The sequence below is a fragment of the Bacillus rossius genome, chromosome 1 (assembly GCF_032445375.1).
Source record: "Bacillus rossius redtenbacheri isolate Brsri chromosome 1, Brsri_v3, whole genome shotgun sequence".
Taxonomy (NCBI): Eukaryota; Metazoa; Arthropoda; class Insecta; order Phasmatodea; family Bacillidae; genus Bacillus; species Bacillus rossius.
Genome location: NC_086330.1, coordinates 72,726,028 through 72,742,001, shown reverse-complemented (window position 1 = coordinate 72,742,001; position 15,974 = coordinate 72,726,028). Strand labels below are relative to the sequence as shown.

The window sequence follows — 15,974 nt, the reverse complement described above, 5'->3', positions numbered from 1 at the left end:
ACTCCCAAAACTTCCAATCCACGTATGCATTTTTAGTGTGCAGGTCCAAGTCAGGTGGCAACTTAACCCCACCACCCATGGTCATTGTTTACAACTTTTAGCCTGTACCTACTTTCACTGCTTTTACTGGCCTGGTGTATTTAGTGTGGCCATTTCAGTTAATACAAAATCCTGTCAAATGTGCCATGTTGCACATTTTATTTATTTGATCTTATTTTAAATGATACCCAACATACATCAAGAGGATGCCTATATCACATACTGTCAGTCATGGGTGCTGTGCCAATAACTGCACCCATTAACAAGCACAAATTTATTTTTTTTTAATTTTTTATTCACTAGTTTGCAAGACACTAAACAATAAATACTTCTATAATCACTATCTCTTAAAAAAATTATCACACTTAAATAAATTACAATGGTAAAGATACTTTTGTTCAATATTTTAATATGATTTAATGTTATATACAGTGAAAGTCCGTTGTAGCAAATACAGTCTATAACGTAAAGTCCGCTATAACGATAATAGCCATCGGCACCGTCAGTTTCGCATATGCTGCATAGGATAAAAATTTCGTAAATAACAAATGCAGCTTGGGCTCATTTTCGCTATAGCAATAGATTACACACCTGTAATTTTGCTCTAAAACAATGAAAAAACATTTACAATTTCCTTAATAAATGAAAAACAGCTTCGCACAATTCCACGCGTCCGGCAAATGAAACAACGCGCATGATGTGGCCATCTTGGCAACACCGCACAAGGTGGGGCCCCACAGCAAGCATAGCTTGCCTCGCTGCGACGAAAGCAAGACAGGGCCCCGCTGCAAGCATTACTTATTTAGAATCACTCCGACTGTAGCCCGTAAATGAGCATAACTCGTCTCACACTTGCATCGTAAGCGTGCGGGGAGTTGACGAACACGCAACTAGTCGAGCTCGTCTCTTCTAATCAAAACGAAGCGGCGTCTGAAGATGATGACAATAATGACGATGAACCAAGTTACGTACCTGTTCCGTCGAAAACGTCAATGATGGAGGCACTTGACACAATCAGTCGTTTATATCAGCATACAAATGCTTCGACGAAAGATTTGATGAACTTCCAAGAGGTCCAGTCATTTATTTTGTCTGAAAGTCTAGTGAAATCAAGGCAACCGAAAATTGATTCGTTTTTTAAAAAGTGATTTTTAATTTTGTGTTATTTTCCAAGGGTCTGTACGAGTGATTATTTTTGTGTTACTGACCAATTGTTGGAAAAATTATTTTATATAATTTGTATGGTTGTCCAACGTAATTAGAGATTTTTAATTTTTTTTTTGTATTCAAAACTCCGCAAATATTCACCCGATATCATCAGCTTAGCGCACATGTCTCCAGCAAACCAGCTGCTGTCAAAGCGACAGAAAGCGGCCGACATGACCTTGCGTGACCCCGCCCGCCTGTCTCCATGTAAACAAACAGCTGTGCACTTAGCCACGATGTGCGTGACGGCCTTATCATGGCCACGCGGTCTCGTATTTTGTAGTGGGCAATTGCTGATATAGCTTAAAAATGTTATTTTAGTAAGTTTTATGTATATTTCCTTTACTTTTGGTGTGAATTTCCATAGTAAAAACAAGCGAGAAAATAATATATTTTAAAAATGCCACAAAAATAAGATTTTTTTTAAAATTTTGGCTATAAAGAAAATTTGCTATAACATAAACTTTTGGCGCTGTTATAAATTTACGTTATAACGGACTTTTACTGTACATATATTCATATCCCTTTCTCCGCCCCTCTCTCTTGCTATATGTATAGAGAGAGGGAGAGAGTGATAGAGGGGAAAAGGAGGGGAAAAGGAGGGGAAGAGGAGGAGGGGGGACGGAGGGTGAGAGAAAGAAAGTAAAGACACACCCCTGTTACAGTTACTTATTAAAATGCATATCGAACTATAAAACTACCATGGTTATTGGGTACATTTGAATGAACCTGTGTTTAAGACTCACATATTGCTACAGACTAAACAAATGCAATGATACTGAGGTTGCATGAATGTTATATTGAATATTTTTGAGAGAATTAAATTATTCAGGAGTAAAAAAAAAAAAAAAAAAAAAAATTTGAACCTTAGGCTATGCTAAAGCAACTGTAAACTGGTAATTTTTTTGCTATTCATTTATAGAGTTTTATGAATACTAATTAAGGTTACTAAAAAGAAACCAAATCTCTGAAAAGCTTGAAATTTGTACAAAAAATAATAAAACAAGTAAAATGGCACTAACAGTTAAAAATAAAACAAATAAAGAACAATTTGGCAGTTATGCATTTGTGACAGTAACACGATAAAACAAAAACGTCTTCAATACAAACATTGGCCTTACTGCCCTTATAAAGAGACCTTACGACATGGCAGTGCTCATGTTAATTCACCAGACTAGACTAGGTGCAGAGATTGTGAAGTGGCTGTAATGTGAAAGTGTATGTTATACATTATTTTTAGTACAATTATGCACAATTAAGGACATGAATTGTTCACAAAGTTAGATTGAAAAAAGTTGTCAGATAAACTAAGTAATCTGAATAAGGCATAGTTTACATCCCCATTTCTTGTTTTTACACATATTTTGACAACGACCAGAGCTACATCCTCCCTTAAGACCGATTTGCCTCGCCCCACTTCATGCCCCACATCTCTTTGGCCAGCCACGTATTCCAAACCTTCTGCCAGCGTGCATGTGTGTGTTAGTCCATCACCATAAGAGGTGTAAGTAGTGTCAATGCCACATCCCCTGTATTATTTTACTATTTTATTGAATTTAATGTGTTTCAATTTCAGCCCATGTGTTTCAAGTGACCACGTGTTGGAGCTTGTTTTTAAAAGGCTTGCTTTACTCAACGACCATGCATTTAGCAACAACAACAACAACAACCACCACATCAACCCCCTTATACATTTTTACAATGTCAGTAATAATAATTTTGACAGAACAATTACATTTGAAAAAAATTGTGTAGAAAGTTTTTTTTTATGGAAAAGAAGAAAGACAAGAACACTTGCACAAAAAAAAAAAAAAAAAAGCTACGAAGCTGACTGCAACATCTGTGTCTGCCTCACCTGGTACGTCCACTCTTGCTTGGTTTGCATTTCAATGCACTGAAAATCATCAGTTGTGACCACTTTCTTGAATGAAGTTCCAGCTGGAAACTGCAACATGTCAATACTTCTGCCGTAGTCAATTAACTTGAGGGTTGGCACTTGCAGATTTACCGTTGGCCTGATAAACAATACAGAAACTGGCATCAGGCATATGTCTAGTAACCCACATATAAGTAATTTTATATTTTCCTGTGTTTTCAAAGATACTGGAAGAGTCCTACTGAATAAGTGCTAGCTATAGTGATGCTGAGAAGCCAAATAAGCTGAAGTGTTGCCAGGCAATGACTAGATGTTTCATCTTCCCATCATGGTGGTCATAAGCTCCAACCAAAGCTTTCTATGGACAAAAAAATATGATGGAACAGCTCTTGGACAACTCTTGGCTTCATCAACCTTCTCCCAATCAGACTTTATGCTACCTCAGTAGATATTTTACACTGCATATTTGTAGCTCCAGTTCATGAATGCTCATACTATCAAACTGCATCAACGTGAACTGTCTTAACATTTTTTAACAATTTTTTTTAAAATTTCTTATCCCCAAAAATAGTTTTTTTTTAAATTTAATTAGTACTAACATAATTCTAGTACTGAAGTACCTGAGTGCATAAAATTTCAGCATATTATCCTTGCTAAATAACTACACACCATATCCATAAAAAAAACTACACAGACAAAATGTTCAAAATTAATTCTCAATTGCCTGTAATTTCACTACAGAGGTGTATCAAAGGGAAAAAAAAGTATTCATTAGATTTTTAAACTAACACATTCCAACAGCTTCATTTGCATTATATCTTAAACATTGAGATGCACATACCTATGCAACTGCTTCACACAGCTATCAACAACTAAACCATGCTGCATTCCCTACAGAGATGCAATAAAATGCAATCCTATTAAAAGCAGTATTATTTTCCCATGCAACACTTATATGTCACTCTTTTTTCACACTCAGTAATACCTTCTATTAGACACGTTTATAGTAGCCTTGTGAAGTGCATAAAAAATACAAACTTAAGTTTAAAAACTGAAATACAACACTATACAATTACATGAATTTATGGTTCATCTGAGAATAATTATTCATCATTAAGTGTAAACAAAATGTTCTTAACATTGATTACAATGAATCATTACACACAATTAACCAATTTACAAAGCACTTCATAGAACAAACATGATGCAAATAAACAACTAATATGATAAATATTGCATTAAAATACTATTATAATGTTATCCTCAAAATTAATAGCATAGAATCCTTTAAAAACAATGTTGTCGATATATGGCTCTAAGTCTAGCAATGCCAATACGATAGGCACTAATACTACAAATTTCCAGGAATCAATTAAAAAAATATAATTTAATAACTATTTAAGATCAAAGTGAATATTGCAAATTACATTAAACAATAATTATTGTTCAGAGCAGTTCAGACAAAGATACACGAGTTCTTAACTCTACCTCTGGACTTGTGACACAACATTAACTTCATTTAGTCTGCTTTTTTTTATTATAACATATAGAAGTTGCAGTGTTCAAATTATACAACAATAGTAGTTAGTGCAAATATTAAATGTGTTTTAACGCATGTATGCAAACATAAAGTAGACTAAAATCCCACGAAATCACAAAAACAAAAATTGCAGTAAGTGACTTACCAACATGTCTGTGAAAAAAAAGTAAGACTTCAGACATTTTACTCACGAACTTCAATGCACTCGTAGACAACACTTATCACAAAATGTAATTTGTGTTTGTAATCCCTGATTCCACGCAACAATATTCGGGAATGGCGCAAATGCATGCATTACTCTGCATGATTAACAAGGGCCTAAAGCCATAGCTTAGTCATAATAACTCGCAATCCACCTTAGTTCTATTACCCAGCCTATATTTCAAGTGTCTCAATAATCGAGGCTAAGCCCAGAAAGCTAAGTTATTCATGTTCCATGAAGATGAAAGCCAATCAGAACACGTAAGAAATATTAGATACTACGTACTAAAACTAGGCACAAATAAGGATGTGAAACAAAAATAAAATGTACGTAATAAATACTGAAAACACACTGTACAAGTGTAATCAATTAAAAGTTTGGCCCATATGATAACTGTGGACACCTTAATGACTACTTTTCTTTGCAGATGTGTAATACACACATGATGATGCATACAACGGATAAAATGACCACAAGTCACCAGGATGACACATGCATTTAATTAATCATAGAAAGAAATTGTAAACACAGCTACCAAGGACTCTTCTACTACTAGTCCCACATAAGATTGAAGCAACAAAGTTTAAACAATAACTGAAGTTACGTACAGAATATGAAGCATTAGGTTATCCGGTTTCATGTCTCCATGAATAATGTTACACTTCATAAGATGTCGCACAATGCTGAGGAGCTCCCGTGTCCAGAATGTAGCAATGAGATGGTTCAAGCACCGGCCCTGTCCAAAACAAAACATTAATGTTGACAATAATATGATACTTGGAGAACATTACATGATGTTTGGAAATATATACATACATACCATACATACAATATTTCAGTCACTCTTGGACCCTAATTTTCACTCAAACTGTTCAATGTTACTAGTGTATTGTTTAAAACAATGGAAAGAAATAATGTGGTGGCATGATAGTTGCACTACCACACTCCAATATTTTTTTATGAAGATGTGTCACATGCACAGTTCAAAGATTCCCAGTAGCCAAAAACAAGGAGGGAACTGGGAAGTCATGACTTCCCTGAGATTGAGCAACTTCTTTGGTAAGACCTGTTATCTGCTAATCACTTCCTGCACCACTGCTTCAGGCAGTTTCCGATGTCCTTCCAGTTTAGTCACTATAAAAGACATTGCAGGTGTTTCCAGACTCCAACTGCACAGTCGCTGGTACAGCTTTATGGGCTCAATTTTCCAGCAACTCGAATAATAAAAACAAGTTGCTATACTGATGCTGACTCATTCTATAAAGACCTCTATCAAGTGTCACAAAGGCAGGGACAATAACTCAAACCGTCAGTAGAACCACCCAGATGCAAGCACATGCCACCTAAAGAGGTTACTTACAACACTCGCCATGATCATCCACAGCACTCTTCTTTAATAAAGCAGCTACAGATTTACCTACACAATTTATATAATAACATTAGCTCACTATCACTCTGCTGAGTGATCATATACACTGGAAGCACTCGTCCCATAACTATGCCTGTGCGAAAATTTCATTTTTTGAATATCAAAACGAATATTTTATTATTTGTATTTGATTCAATTTTGAATACAAAAAAAAATCAGTAATTTACAAATATGGCTGTGCGGGATCTCGATAGTCTATAAAAAATTTGGGAACACAAGATTTTCTTGTCGGGCAGGGAAAGTATTTATTTACACAGGTTTTTTGTAATGTTTTAGGGTTATTTATGTGGAGTTTTTGCTACATCTGGCAACATAAATTTTGAGAAGACTAATATAGCAAAGCCGGATTTAACACAGTATTTCAGAACCATTCCTAACACTCATGTTATCAGCTCAAGTATTTTACAGAGAAGAGTCTGGCAGGTAATTAAAAATAGGTTAGAACTGACAGCATACTGACAAGGATAAATACGTGTGTGAAAAAATAAAATACTGCGCAAGGTGTTAAAGTTGGCAATTTTCAGATCAGAGGGTAGAAACATGGCATGCCAGGAAAGTTGTTAGTTTCGTTAAGAACGTGGCCACAAAGAAAAAAACCTGTATAGATCTCATGGAAAATATCTGGTTACATACTCACAGCAAAGACACCTAAAGCCTAACAACCTACAACAACATTTTTCTGGTGGATAATACACAGTGAATGATGACCGGATACAGGCCCACACTCATACTCCTAGGGTAGTGACAGCTCACACGATTATCTTCTCCTGTGTGGCAAAAAAAGTCATTAAGGAGGGGGAACTTTGCCTCTTTTACCAAGCGCACAGAAAAAGAGACGAACATTCTAACCAGCTACTGTGTTTCTACACTTTAGTTAAAACAAGCCAAAAAATGTAATTCATATATGTTAATATAAACAATAAGATATTTTCACATAGTGAAAAATTCAAACAAACAAGTATTAAAGATTTTTAGACCTACATCATATGAAACTATAGATTAATACTGTTCACTTTTACATTCTTTTTAAACCCACCCTCTTGAAGTTTCTTCACACATACTGCTATTGCCTTACATATTCGCTTTGCTCTGTTTGTTAAAATATTTTTTTTTTGCGCAAATTCTATTTTGATTACCATGAAAAAAAATTAATCATATTTTTCTTTCAAAATCGGAATAATTCAACAAAATTTTACATATAGCAAATGTAACTGACTTAACCTAATCAACCTTTCAATTAATATTATCTAATTTCCCAGAAGCCACTAGACTATACATTTACTGTTTCTTTCAATATGTATTTATTATATGTAAAAACAATTTTATTAGTGGGAATCAATTTCTTACTATTCAAATTCAATATTTGTATTTGAGAATAATTTGATATTCAAATTCAATTTGAACAACTAAAAAACTGGTATTCGCACAGGCCTACCCATAACCCACTGGTACAGAAAAAGGTGGCGGTTCATATCTGGGATCAAAAACATATAGTTTACTTTCACATCACCTACATTACAGTTGATATATGTGTAGTGTATAAGTGTATAAGTGTAGGGAAAGTGACTGTGCAGAGAGACTGTAAGGAGGGCCAGGTTGGCAGGACTGTAGAGGGTAGGCAGTAAGCATGATGGCGGACAAGAACTGTGAATGTATGTGGCTAGTGTATGAAAATAAATAAAGAAAATACAAAATTGGCGACGAGGATAAAAACAACCGTTATATAAACGTCAACAAAAAAAAAACGAGCAGAAACGATGGGGTTGATAGGACACATCGGGGAATTTGATCCTGATAATGAAGATTTCGGGTCATACATAGAACGACTGGAACAATTCTTTCTTGTTAACAACACAAAAGACCCTGATAAAGTGCCGTTGTTCATCACCTTGGTAGGTGCAAAAACGTACGAAATTTTGAAAAATGTGCTTCTTCCGGCAGCTCCGACATCAAAGTCGTTCGTTGAATTAGTGGAAGTGCTGACTCGCCATTTTTCGCCGGCGCGGATGATTATCGCTGAACGCTATAAGTTCCACAAACGTGACCAGCAGGCAATGGAATCGGTGTCGCAATACATCATGGAACTTAAGAAGTGTGCAAAGCCATGTGATTTTGGAACGTTTCTGGACGATGCGCTGCGTGATCGCCTTGTTTGTGGGTTAAGTTGTGACATGACACAAAGGAAACTGTTCACTGAGCCGAACCTCAACTTCGAGAAGGCATGTACTATTGCACTCAGCATGGAGTTAGCTACTTCACAAACGAAACTACTACAACCGGCAGATGCAGTTAACAAGCTATCAACGAGACGTACAGACGAAAACAACTCGCGAGGCATCTATCAACCGAATGTCCATGCCTCAGGCCATGGCAAGGCAACGAGGCAGATAAAATCGACAGAAAAATCGCGGTGCTCACGTTGTGGTCGGGAACACGCACATGAGCGGTGCCCAGCATTAAATTGGAGTTGTTTCCAGTGTGGAAAAAAAGGACACGTAGCCCGTGTATGTCGGAGTAAACAAGTTCATAAAGTGATCGAAACAGACAGCTCCGGTGACGAATCAGTGGGATCAGTGGTAATTAAACACCTACACAGACAGGTGCGAGGTAAAGGGGCGCAGATGAATGCTGTGAATAATCCACTCACAGTAGTTGTCCCAGTTGATCACCATAGGTTATAAATGGAAGTCGATAGTGGGGCAAGTGTGTCCATTGTGTCAGTAGCAACATATAAGACTATGTTTCCCAAAGTCAAGTTGCAGCACTGTGACTTGACACTTAAAGCGGTCACTGGAGATTGTTTGAAAGTAGTAGGCAAAATCCAAGTAAATGTGGTTGGCGAAAATGGACAACAGCACAGTTTGCCTCTTGTAGTGACAGCATCGCGCCGTAACACGGCCCCACTTTTAGGTAGAGACTGGCTAGATAAAATATTACCCCACTGGAGAAAACAGTTGTGTATGGGTGCAGATAAGATCATTAGGGAGGAAGTACTGACACCTTCGAATAACAGTGCCAGTGTAAACAAAACTGTAGGGCTGACAACGAAGTTTCCTGTAATATTTGAAGAGAAGTCGACGAGTGCTATACAACAGTTCCAGGCGCACCTAGTGCTAAAGAAGGATGTAACACCTGTCTTTCACAAGGCCTACTCAGTACCTTATGCATTGAAACAGCAAGTGGAAGACCAACTGAGGGACCTGCAGAAGTTAGGAAAAATTGTGCCAGTGAAACACAGTGAGTGGGCGAGTCCAATTGAAATGGTGAGAAAGAAATCTGGGGCTTTTAGGCTGTGTGTTGATTGCAAGGTGTCATTAAACAAAGTTTTAAATGTAGATTCATATCCACTGCCAAGGCTAGATGATGTTTTTGCAAAGTTGGCTGGAGGACAGATATTTACTGTGCTGGACCTCAGTAATGCCTATCAGCAACTAGAAGTTGGGCAGGAATCTAGGAAATACCTCACAATAAACACACACCTGGGTCTCTTTCAATGGACTCGTCTACCATACGGTGTTGCAAGTGCACCTGCAATCTTCCAGTCTGTAATGGATAGGGTGTTACAAGGGTTGGAGGGGGTGATGTGTTATATTGATGATGTCTTGATTATAGGTAAGTCATATGAAGATTGTAAACATAAGGTAGAACAAGTATTAGAGCGTATCAGTAGCTTTAACATTAAGGTCAATATGTCAAAGTGCCAGTTCTTTAAGGAATCAGTAGATTATTTAGGGCATAGATTGGACAAAGATGGTGTGCACCCAACCTCTCCGAAGGTTGAGGCGGTGGAAAGGGTAGCGGTGCCTAAAAATGTAGAGCAGCTAAGATCATTTCTAGGACTGATACAATTCTACCACAAATTCTTCCCAATGTTGTCAAGTAAGCTAAAACCCCTCTATGAGCTGACACAATCAAACAAGGTATGGAATTGGACTGAGGAGTGTCAAACAGCATTTGAGTGGTCCAAACAAGCACTAACATCTGAAACACTGCTAACGCACTTTGATCCGAACCTACCGATAGTAGTGGCGTGTGATGCCTCACCTTACGGAGTAGGAGCGGTCTTGAGTCACCGGGTAAACGGAGAAGAAAAACCAGTAGTCTTTGCTTCCAGCACCTTATCCAAGGCAGAGCAAAACTACTCCCAAATAGATAGAGAGGCATTGGCCATTATATTTGCCGTAAAACGATTTCACAAATATTTGTATGGACAGAAATTTACGTTGCTCACAGACCACCAACCTTTACGAAGGCTTTTGGGTCATGAGCAGGGGATCCCTACATTAGCCAATACTAGATTACAGCGATGGGCGGTCATACTAGCATCATATAACTATGTGATAGAGTATAGAAGGGGGTCTATGATGGCAAATGCAGATGCTCTGTCCCGTTTGCCAGTGTTGAATGCAGCAGAGGAAGGGGTGTGTTCGTTCAGTGCAACCTTGACTAGCCCAGTTGATGCGCAGGCAGTGGCAGAAGCCACAAAAGTAGACCCAGTACTGTCCAGAGTATTGAATGCAACAAGATCAGGTTGGCCTAATAGCGTTGTTGACATAAACATAAAGCCCTTTTTTCGTAGGAGGCTGGAGTTAGCCTGTCAAGAGGGATGTTTAACCTGGGGTGATAGAGTTGTTATCCCATTCGGGCTTCAACACGAAGTTTTGAAACTTCTACATGCCGAACACCCAGGTATCGTACGGATGAAAATGCTGGCTCGTTCTATGGTATGGTGGCCCACCTTAGACGATGACATAAAACAAACAGTGGAGAGATGTGAAGCTTGTCAGAGTGTGATGAATGTGAGGAATGATATTCCAACAGTGGCGTGGCCTGACACTTCTGAGGTATGGGAGAGGATCCACGTGGATTTTCTGGAACATGAAGGAGTAACAATACTGATTTTGTGTGATCAGTTTTCCAAATGGATTGAAGCTTGGGTAATGCAGATAACAACTGCAGGCTGTGTCATTGAAAGGCTACGATCTTGCTTCGCCATTTTTGGAATACCATTGACTCTAGTGTCTGACAATGGGCCACCGTTTAATTCGGGAGAATTTAGTACCTTTTGTCGAGCAAATGGCATTCGGGAAATGAAAAGTCCACCATACCACCCACAATCTAACGGGTTAGCCGAAAGGGCGGTGCAAACCCTTAAACAAAACTTAAAAAAACAGGTCATCGACAACAAAAAATGCAGCCAAATAGTTGACATGCAACACAGATTGCAAAATTTTCTATTTGCATATCGGAATACTCCATGCTCCGTAACCAAGCAGAGTCCTGCAGAAATCATGTTCAAACATAAACCTTGCACACGGCTTACGATGTTAAAACCACACAGGAAAACGGCGGCAAAGGAGACGAAAAGGCAACAGAGTAGACAGGGATCTCGACATACAGTACCACTCTATGTGTCAGGGGAAAAGGTCTGGGTACAAGGTGTAAAAGCAAAGGGACAAAAATGGTTTCCAGATCGGGTGGTGAAAATCTTAAGTCCCATGACATACCTAGTGTTGCAGGATAGAGAACAGCGCCGGAGAGTGGTTCATGTAGACCAACTGCGGAAGTCACAATTGACCGAGGAGCGTCATCCTGGGTCTCCGTCAGCTAGAGGCCCGGTTGGCCCTCCCACACTAGACTCGGCAGGGACTTGTGGTACTGGGATAAAACACTCTCCTCCTCACAGTAGTGTGTTAGAGAAGATAGGGAGCAGTGAGAGAAGTGGTAGCAGCTCGCCCACTAGAGAAAGGAGGTCAAGTAGTAGGGATAGCAGTACGCCTTCTTCGCCCTTCCGAGGATGGGGTACTGGTAGCACACCTGCTCCACCTTCCCGACGATTCTCCCACGAGCTACCACAAAGGGGTGTAGTCAGGCGTTCTGGCAGGATGGTCAAGGCTCCAGATAAGCTTGATTTATAAGTAGGGTATTTGACATGGTAAGGTGTGAGTTCTGCATTGGAGTTGTTGGTATTAGTGTTGTACTGTGTTGTTAAAGTTTTAAGAGAAGATGGAGTGTAGTGTATAAGTGTATAAGTGTAGGGAAAGTGACTGTGCAGAGAGACTGTAAGGAGGGCCAGGTTGGCAGGACTGTAGAGGGTAGGCAGTAAGCATGATGGCGGACAAGAACTGTGAATGTATGTGGCTAGTGTATGAAAATAAATAAAGAAAATACAAAAATATGGAACTAAGGATTTACAATAACCTTACAAAATTGAACTTGTAGTATTAATTGTAGTAACTTGAATCTTTAATATGAAAGCCATAAAATAATTTTGAAATAGGCTTTATTATTGCCTAACATTTAGTTACAAGATCAAAAGATAAATGTTAGTCAGTTACTACAGTAGAACCTCTCATATCCGACCATGACGGGACTGGGCCATGGTCGGATATCAGTAGGAGCAAACAATGTCTTTCCCAGCTATACAGCATGTATAGTAATACAACTTTATTTGTAAAAATGTTGCGGTATACATTTCAAACATTTACTGTTGTTAAATTATAAATGAGAAGATTAATACAATGTAAGCATTCCTACCTAATTTAAAAAATTCAGTAATGCATTCTTGTTTGAGTTTTGTCAATTTGATTATGCGGAAGTGCCCTTCCACTTTTTTTTTTGCCCACAATACATTACGTTTAGGGATGGGGCGACCGAATCCAATATCCGCCGAATCCGCCGAATCCTAGTGATTCGTAGATTCGGCGGGTCTGATATAGGATTCGTCAAAGGATTCGGTTTTTACTATTTACGGAAAAAAAATACAGTAAAACTCGCTTACGAGGTCCCGCATGGTAGGTTTTTCCGTATAAAGCGTTTAAATTGCCCGAGGTATCGTCATTTACGCCATTAAATGTGTGATATAATGTCCGTTAAAATTTTTTCTGAAACTTCCTGTCTCAAATAATGGCGCACGTAAATATGAAGAAAAGACAAATGAACAACAACATACGAAGAAATATGTATGATGTACCATAACTACAGTACAAACCCAATAGTTATTTTAAGATAATTACCATAAAAAGAACTAAAGATTCTTTGTAGAATACCATAATTACTACAGAAGCATGATAGCTACCATATTTGCACTATAGTTACCGTAACAACCGAGATGTATATTTACCGTGATAGTAATGTATTATTTATTTATGACTTATTAAATTAAAGAACATTGTTGAAAAAAAAAGGATGTTAAACTTTGATATGTACGGTTGGCACATGTTGCGAAGAAATAATGCGATCTGAAAGAATGCAGTACTACTACGAAAAGTTTAAATGGTACTCGTGGATTTTTAGGTTATGGCAGTCTCTTTCGTTTTTCAGTAATATCGGCCGAAAATTAACAAGCGTACTGAATCGGAAGTCGGCAGAAATGCCGATTCAACTAAATATTGGCAAAATCGGCTTCTTCAATACAGCTCTACATTAAATGACATGAGTAAACATATTTCAGACTTCAGGATATTAAAAAAGACTTTAATTTCCATGTAGGTTTATGTGTTATGTTTTTTTTGCATGTGTAAATTGAATGAAGTAAAATGCTTTTATTTTTATTACTTTCAATTGATAAAACTTTAATGACCAGTTACAGATATTTATGACACTAATTTAGAGGTTAAGCAATTTTACCAAAGCATTCCAGCCAAGCAGGTTGCCAGCGAGAGACGCTTCTCTTCTGCTGGAAACACTATCTCCAATCGTAGAGCTAATTTAACTCCTGAACGTGCAGAACAAATTATTGTTCTGCATGATAGATTAAAGAACAGAATTTAATACTCTGTGACAATCTCTCTCAGAATTATTGTGCTGAAAAGTGGAAATGTTGAAACAATGTGAATGTACTTTTCAAACAACATGATTTTTGGTGTTAAGTTTGTTGAAGCTCAGTAAGGACTCCAGAAAAATTGACAAGGATGAAATTTTCCCAAAGATATGTTACATTTACACAAACATATACTTGGTTATGTTAGTTGGATGATATCAGTTACTAATGAACCAATGGAAACAGGTAAGATTCAATGGAAAAAAATGTTATTTTTTTCTAGCAGTGCAAAATGTAAACACACACTGTAAATAGTTACCCAAAATTAATAAGCCCACTTCATTTTAATACTTTATTCAAACATTATACTAAGTTTAAGATAAAAATAATTTCCCAAAAGTGTAACTGTACCACAAAAGCTCGAGCTCGGCGTGAAGTAAAATTCTTAGGCTCGCAGACCTTTAGCTTATTTATAGAAAAAATCCTAACCGCTAATCTGTACTAAAACTGAAATTTCTCAAGAAAATTTTTTTGTCTTTATATACACTTAGGATATACCAGAAATGTACCAAACTACATGTGATAAAGTCAAGGGACTTTTAGTGCAAGCAGAATACATCTCACTTACATTATATATGTGGACATCATCTGTTAAAAGATTCGGATTTGGGTTCGAGATTCGGCAATTCCAGTCGAGGATTCGAGTTAGGATTCGGATTCGAGGAAATCAGGATTCGCCCCATCCCTAATTACGTTACGTTAAAAAACATAGAACAGTACAATATTATAGTACGAGCACATTCTACACTAACAATCACGGCTGAACTGACAGTTTGTGACACGAAAACATGTAGATGTGTCATTTTTTCAAGTCTAAACAGGCTCGCCAACCACAGAGACTAGGTCGGATACCCGGAGGAATCGGTTGTGGGAAGGTCGGATATGACCTGAAGGTCTTATCATAACTAAGAAAGGCTCACCTGTGTTTTGTAGTTACATTGGAGCATCGATCATCCGAACTACTAGGTAACTGGGGGTGTTCTGATAATAAATATTTTGGATAACCAATCATATTCGAGGGAAAAAAAATACTAGGATTATATGAGCACAGTGAAACAAACAATGGCAATAAACACAAATATTTATGTATTTATTGTACTACAATGCTCACACAAGAACTAACAATTTAACAAATTGGAGTCACAAAGGAACAAATAAACACAGGAACAACGAATCAAAGAAGCAATTATGTAGAGAATAAAATCATCAAAAAAATCTGCAGAAAATTAAAAGTACTGTAGGTTTACATACATGCATGGTGCACAAATTTGAATTAATTTTGCCTCCTGGAATGTGTTTGGTTAACCGGTTGTTCGGTTGAAGGTTTGGATAATTGATGCTCCAATATAATTGTTTGTTAATAATGAGTTTTAAGGTTGTTTTTATGCATGGAGTAAATAATATTTTAGAATGTCAATTTTACCTTTGAGTGGTTTTAATATCACCCAGACGTGACCACTGCAACACTGCGAAATTGAGATAAAAAATGTTTGTGTACGGTACTCCTGGTGCATTTCTGATTTCGTTGCTGAGTGATATGAAGTGAATCTTCATATTCATGAAGACTTATTTCAAAACCTGTAATCTCAATGCTGGAGACATTGAATAAATCAATCATATGTGTGCAGTGTTTAATTGGGAGAAAAAAAATAGATACAAAGATATTAGAAAATTGCCACAGGTAAATGTTATTTCAAAACTTATTTCCAGAAACTATAAAAACTTTGCATAAAAACACATTAAAAATCCCCCCCCCCCCAATTTCATGTTTTACCTATGGTGAAAACCTTCAATTTTTTTTTGGTTTTTCCTTTCTGACCCTTTGTTTAATTTTTACCAAACTGGAGATTCTTTACATGG

General features: G+C 37.4%; 1 protein-coding gene across 4 annotated transcripts in view; it reads right to left on the bottom strand.

Annotated features, from left to right (window-relative positions):
* LOC134537618 (mitotic checkpoint serine/threonine-protein kinase BUB1 beta-like) overlaps positions 1-15,974 on the bottom strand; it is a 222,425-nt gene that overhangs the window by 9,860 nt on the left and 196,591 nt on the right. For all 4 annotated transcript variants that reach the window (XM_063378288.1, XM_063378282.1, XM_063378272.1 and 1 more), the window contains exons 18-19: positions 5,472-5,599; positions 3,101-3,260 (exon numbers count right to left, since the gene is read on the bottom strand). In XM_063378288.1, the coding sequence (XP_063234358.1) occupies positions 3,101-3,260; positions 5,472-5,599 (288 nt within the window). The remainder of the gene's footprint in view (positions 1-3,100; positions 3,261-5,471; positions 5,600-15,974) is intronic.